Below are 6,676 nucleotides of genomic sequence, written 5' to 3'. Positions count from 1 at the left end.
GTGTTTTCTTCAAATCAGGTAATGCACCCTTCACTCAAAATTCTCTCACTCGTAATATGAGAGCATATTTACTAAACTTGTCAGTGAACTAGAAGGCCAATAAATAAATAAATGAATAAAATAATCGTTCATTAATTGTAATAGAGTTAAAATGTTCAATTTATTAAGATTTTGATTTTAGTCCAAATCGCCCAGCCCTAATCTTGAGGTCAATCTTTCTGATGCAGGATTTGATTGGACGGGAATCACAGCTTTTATTATTCTACTTAGACAATCACCCTAGATAAAAAACAAATAAACATATAAAGCAGTGACTGCAGGTTGAGGGAAATTAACGTAGTAAAGACAAATGAGACAAACGACTCAATATCAGTAATTTGACTATTTGTAAGCTGGTACTTTACACCACTGGTTGTTCTAAAGTTTCTTTCTTTCTTTTATTTTTTTTACATTTCTGGTCCCCACTGACTTCCAAACACTAGTAAAATATCTTTTTTTTAACAGTATTTTGGGATTCACATGTTTTTGGGACCCTGATCTCAGTTCTTTTGTGTTTTGATGTTGAAAATTCAACTAAAATAAAACAGTTTAATAAAGTGAATTTTATTGACATTTTAGTAGTTTAAAATAATATAATGTATAAGAAGTAATATAGAGAGAAATTAGTCTGTAAAATAACAGAAAATGTACTGGGAGTTTATTACAAGGTTTTTTGTATCGTGATACGAGCAATTCCATGCAAATGTCAACCTTGCCATGAAAAAAGGTTTTTGCCAAAATATCAAATCCGTTTCTGCGTTTTTTTTGTAAGCAAGTACTTTACAGTGCTTTCAAAATACTTAAAAATGTCTCTGTTAATGTTTTCAAACTTTTACATTTGATTTACCAAAGTCACACAAGTGCCAATTTCACATCTGTCACATCCATAACATAGAGGTGTCACATCCATAACAAAACTTTTTTCTCAAAAATGCAAAAATGTCAAATAAAATAAAATAAAATAAATCATTTTTGAGAGCCAACTTTTATCCTTTTGATCAGCATGATTTCTTTTGGGTTGTGCAGTTTAATTCACAGAATTACTACAAAGTGTGTTGTATATGTAATCTCGCTGACTTTTTTGGTCACATCCATAACGCACATTTATTTTCCTCATTTAAAATATAAAAAATGTTTACAGATTGATATTTTTCTGCTCCCATAACTCTGTGGTTGGTTGTTTTGAAAAATGTAAGCAAATGTTTCAATATAATGTTAACATACTTTCTCTGTGAATTTATGTTTTGAGATTTTACTGCAGATGTCACATCCATAACACTGGAATTGCTTATATACAACACCAACCCAAACATTATATCACAAAAATATTTGAAGAAAGATCCAGGTACCATAATGCAATTTAAAAGCAGAAATGGGGGATAATAAAATTATGAATAAGGAAAACTGCTAATTTACAGATATTATTTACAGTGTCGTATACTTTTTCTCTTTTTGAATGAACTTTTCATTAAGATAAGTAGACATAAAACAAACTGAAGTTCACTCCTCATAGAAACATTAGGTTTTATTTCTAAAAGGAACACAAGAGTATAGTACAGCATTCTTTCGTACAAACATCTTTCTTTGCAGTAGAAAAAATACGTAGGCATATACTGTCTCGCTTAGGCCTCTGTTTACATTCAACCTGCATTATCCCTCTCAGCAGTTACAGCAGCTCGCGGTTCACCACAGTCCACAATCTCCATCCTGCAAGGCATCAACCTGTGTTTCTATTGCAGCAGGGGGGGAGTGGGGGCAGTCATGAAAAACACAAGAACCTCATTCAAGATCGTTGTCCTCTTTAGCCATTCTTTCTCACATTCTAGGGCCTCATTCAAGTAACGTCCAACATCCCTCATCTTCTATCTCCAAATAACAATGGAGAGTTTTTACACACCATGGGTCATAAATCACAACGCAGCACAAACAAGAGCATAGCAGCAAAAATGTCGTAGGAAAGAAGTGTAAAATACATCAAAACTGCAGTTTTAAAAAAGTAGAACAAACATAGGAAATAGCAACAGCAGAGATTTAGCACTTAATAGGTATCATAATCTCACAGACTCCCTCATGATTAGTGCATTCATTAGAAAGTGACCGATAAACTGGTGCTATCAAATGAGACACATAAACTTCAATATGAAGCAATCTCATTTTGTTCCAGATTATTCCACTTCCATAATCTGAGCAATACATACAGTATGCTGCGCCGATTCATCTTCCATTAAAGGGACGGTTCACCCATAATTAAATATGTAGTCATTATTTACTAGCTTTCATGCTGTTTTAAACATCTACAGCTTCGTTTTCATCTGCGTAACTCAAAAGTAGATATACAAGTATTGTTTTATTCCTAATATGAAGGTCAGCAGGGCAGGTTTGGAATGAAGTTTAAAGTAGACAACAGAACATTCATTTTTTGGGTGAACTATACCTTTAAGGATGATTAAAATGATTACATATTAACATCCAGTCACATTTCAGAAGCAATTGTTTTAACAGCAAAGTTGTTACCCTTCAGGGTAACAAAGTAGTTTTGAGGAAGAATCTAGTTGTTCACTTTATACAAAGACATTTGGAAAGCTATCCAAAAAACAACGCCATTGTATTACAGTTAATCACAGAATAACACAAAGGAAGGCATCTATGTTATGCAAATTATTGGTTTACCCCATGTCAGATCTACAAAACAGCATATGTAGTGTGCTACAAAATTAGAAAAAACAAAACATTCTGAAAAAACTGCTTTAAGATTAACATGGTTAGTCCCAGGTTTGCATAATTTAAGAGCCCAAACATTTTATTTTAAGCTAAATGTTTATCTTAAAAACATACACCGACACTGAATTGATGTCCAAACAGACGTTCGCTTCAGTACTTCATTGCTCATTTCGTCTCTTCTGGTTTTTCAGAAATCCATTCTGAAAGGATCCAATACTCTCCTTGCATTTGTCCGTGTTACGGCGACCAGTTCGTAGGTACGTGTTAAACTGTCACCAGTAGGGGGTGTTGTTCTCTATATGACCCCAGCTTTGCCACTCGGGGAAGAATCCACTAGATGTTCTCGGGCTCCCAAATTGGTCAAATTCCATTTCTGGCCGTTTTCCTTGAGCCTTGAAATCTGGGGTGGCATTTTGTGTGATGCTGGCCTGACTGGAGTCGTTCTCCGTATGTACCAACTTGTAATTTTTCCCATCGTTATTGTCCCAGTATGTCATATCGTGAGTTTTGTAGGATATGCAGAATTCCACCTGTTCATGTGGAGCCACAAAAGTTGGAAGGTCGATGGAAAAGGAGAAGGTGTCAACGTCCTCACAACCATAAACATTATTCATGTACGTACAAGGAATGTCAGTGTGGCTTTTCCATGAATCAAAAGTTATTCGCACATGGACAACCTTCTCGAAGCTTACGTTACTCACTTTGACTGTGCCAGTGACAGATCTCTCCTGAATTATACAGTTTTCCAAGCATACCAGGTTCTTCTTTAGACGATTCCGGAAGTCCAAATAGTCGGCGGCAGGTTGAGGGAAGCCTAAACTAAAATTCTTCTCCTTCTCTGCTTTCAGGCCAACAATGGCATCCTCCAAATCTGATAGTTCAAACTGCAGGTCTAACATGAGGTCTTCCTCGAATTCCTTGAACACATGCACTGCTGTCAGAGACATGCCTTTGGAGTCGGCAAAAACCACTTTCTTTTTAGCTTTGGTCTCGGGACTCTTCCATGTTATGTTGGCTGTGTCGTCATCTGTCTTGGAGCTGATGCAGGATCGCAGAGGTTTGTACTGGTTGACAAGGTTCCTGGATTTGCAGTCCTCATATGAACTGAGGAAACTGCGAAGAGGCGGCGAATGGGCCAGGCAGATTCTCATTGCCACATCCACAGGCATAATTGGACTTGGCATTGGCCTGGGGTTCAGTATCTGCAGAACCCTGTGATGAAAACAATAGTGAAAAAAACACTAGAGTGACCAATTAGGCAGGAGATGTGACAGTCACATAGTTGAAGTCTTGGCACAGAATGTAGAGATTAACAAACAAAACCACTACAGTTTCAGCTAGTTTTACAGTTACTAGTTTCAGTTAGTTGTTTTACAGTACGTTTAGAGCCATATCTACTGATTTTATCTTCAACAGATCAAGTTTCTTATGAATGGCCAATTGGTTGCTTTTTCAATCACTGCTAGTAAAATTATTATTTTTTAAATGTTACTTGTACATTAGGCAACATATCAAGTCAGTATAACAGTACAGTAGGCTTATGACAAGTTCATATTCTAATGTAATTAGTCAAAATAACTCCTACTTAGTTACACGCCATCTAGTACATCTAGTACTTAAAATTAAGAGTTACTACAAACAATTTAACAGATATATGAATAAAATTGACATCAGAACCACAGACAATAAAATATGCTGCAGCAAAAGTAATAGAATATTTACTTGGATAATACAGTAAACAGCACACTGTAAAAATCTTGGTTGCCTTAGATTTTTAAGCTGAATCAAATGATCCTTATGAGCAGGGCCAGACAGAATCTGCTGACATTTTTTGCTATTTCTGAGCAAAATTTTGTAACAAATCTTTGGATTTATGCGGAACAAACGTGATATATGAAATAAAAAAATAATACATTTTTAACTTTTATTTAATGTTTACAATGCAAATACAATTAGATCCACTTTTTTGGAAAACAAAGTATTTTATATAATATCTCTCTTATGATATATCTACTAAAACACAGATTATATTACTTTACAAACTGCAGGGCTAAACAATAAGGACTGCCCGATGAAGTTTAGTTTGCCTGCGACTATTTGTCAATTGTCAAATACAGACTTAGAATTGAGAAACAGTTTGTGCTTTTAAGCCTTTCAATGCTACCTTTTCTGTGATGTCGTAACTACCATATAGCTTTTCGATTCTTCTCATTTTTGATTGGATGTTGTGAGCACGTAATTTTTTTTTCTGTACCCTGGAAAAAACAGACTTGGAAGCAGACATTTACGTGGGTACAACACAATGAAAAAAATGAAGTATTTTGTACAATTTGCCCTCAGTTTGACAAGTCAGCCACCTTTTGTTAAACAATTTAGAACTGCAATAAATCACCTCCAAATTTTCCATACTGCTCTTTTTGTTTGCATAACATTTTGAATTTATACTCAATATACATGTATTAACATTGTTTAACTATATAATTCTAGATTCGCAGACGTTATTTTTGACACATTATTTAAAATATGAGGCTAAAATAGCTTTTTTTTCTTGTTGGGCCAGTAAAAATTTTGGGCCAGTAGAAAAAAATCCTTAACGTTGAACCCTGAAACTGTATTGTAAATAAATCAAATTAACATTTACGTTTTAGTCAATAATATTACTGAAATTAATTAAAAAACTGAAGAAATATAAATTTGCACACAAGTAAATGAATAGAATCAATGATGGGCTAAAAAATCTGCAGAAATCTGCAGATTTCTGCGCGCAGATTCCGTGTGGGCCTACTTATATTACTTATATTCAGTCCACTGAACTTATATTATTGTAAAGTGACTTAAAACAGCGTGTCTAACTTAGAAATTTAAGTTAGAACATGATTTACTTAGTTTAATAAGTTACAATGACCTAAAAACATATGTCAGGACTAATTGATCATATATTTTTTTACAATGCAGGATCAATAATAAAAGTAATACAATTTTAAGCAATTTTATTGTGACAAACTAAACGGTAGCCTCTCTACTCGAACAAAAAGCCAAAAGTAACGGATGAACACACTAATATCGATATAATAACGTTAGTTACAAGAGTAACGTTAACTAAAATAAAAAAGAAAAGAAACCATTCGTCACAGCAACCAGCTATTAAATATAAATAGAAACACACACTAATTAGTTAAAACAACCACAAAACAGCTTGACAGAGCCAATGTTTGATTATTTAAACGAACATTCTTTTAAACCTAATCTAAATGATTAATACTATTCAGAGAAACTCATTCTTTACACTTTTCCAGTCCATCGCGGAATTGTGACGCACTCTGTATTCTTACCTGGTGCAATTCATTGAAACTCGTGGTTGGTTTCCAAAACGTCTCAAACGGTTTGCTCTGCGATAGTTTGATGAAGCATTGATTTCTCCTACGTGCCCTTAAACTTTATTTAAAAACGTTTCGAGCAGCACCATAACTAAAACCTCGCTGAAGAACAGTGGTTTGCGGCGGCACGCCCCCTTCACGGTCCAGCCGTACTGCAAAAGTCAAGAGCGTTCAGCCGGTACATCAAGCCTCTGCGCGCATTGGCTCACGGTAACCCATCATGACAGCCAATGGGAGAGCGCGAGAGCGAGGCGCTTGAGCAATCAGCGCTCAGGAAAGAATCAGTCGTCTCGCGCGTGCAAAGGGAGATCAGCCCAGCAGAAAGAGAGACAGAGAGAGAGAGAGAGAGAGAGAGAGAGAGAGAGAGAGAGAGGGGCGGGAGAAAAGCTCATCCAAATTTAGACAGCCTGTGAAAGTCCTGCGAAGCGGTGACGCGCGACCTGTGGATTTAAGTAATTTCCGTTCTGTATTTCCTTTTTTGTTGGTGTTTATGGAGGACTTATAAGTGTGTGTCTCTGTATTCCACTGCTAATAAAATA

General features: G+C 35.6%; 1 protein-coding gene across 1 annotated transcript; it reads right to left on the bottom strand.

The window, feature by feature from the left end:
• Nucleotides 1–1,538: 1,538 nt before the first annotated feature.
• On the bottom strand, nucleotides 1,539–6,319 carry ppp1r3cb (protein phosphatase 1, regulatory subunit 3Cb). The gene is made up of 2 exons (XM_056469654.1): nucleotides 6,093–6,319; nucleotides 1,539–3,972 (listed from the first exon to the last, which is right to left on the bottom strand). The coding sequence occupies exons 1-2, from the start codon at nucleotides 6,104–6,106 to the stop codon at nucleotides 3,033–3,035; spliced, it is 954 nt and encodes a 317-aa protein (XP_056325629.1). The 5' UTR covers nucleotides 6,107–6,319; the 3' UTR covers nucleotides 1,539–3,032.
• Between the last annotated feature and the right edge of the window lie 357 nt (nucleotides 6,320–6,676).

The sequence above is a fragment of the Danio aesculapii genome, chromosome 12 (assembly GCF_903798145.1).
Source record: "Danio aesculapii chromosome 12, fDanAes4.1, whole genome shotgun sequence".
Classification (NCBI taxonomy): Eukaryota; Metazoa; Chordata; class Actinopteri; order Cypriniformes; family Danionidae; genus Danio; species Danio aesculapii.
Note: the sequence above shows the minus strand (reverse complement) of the source record. Positions and strands in the feature narration are given on the sequence as shown.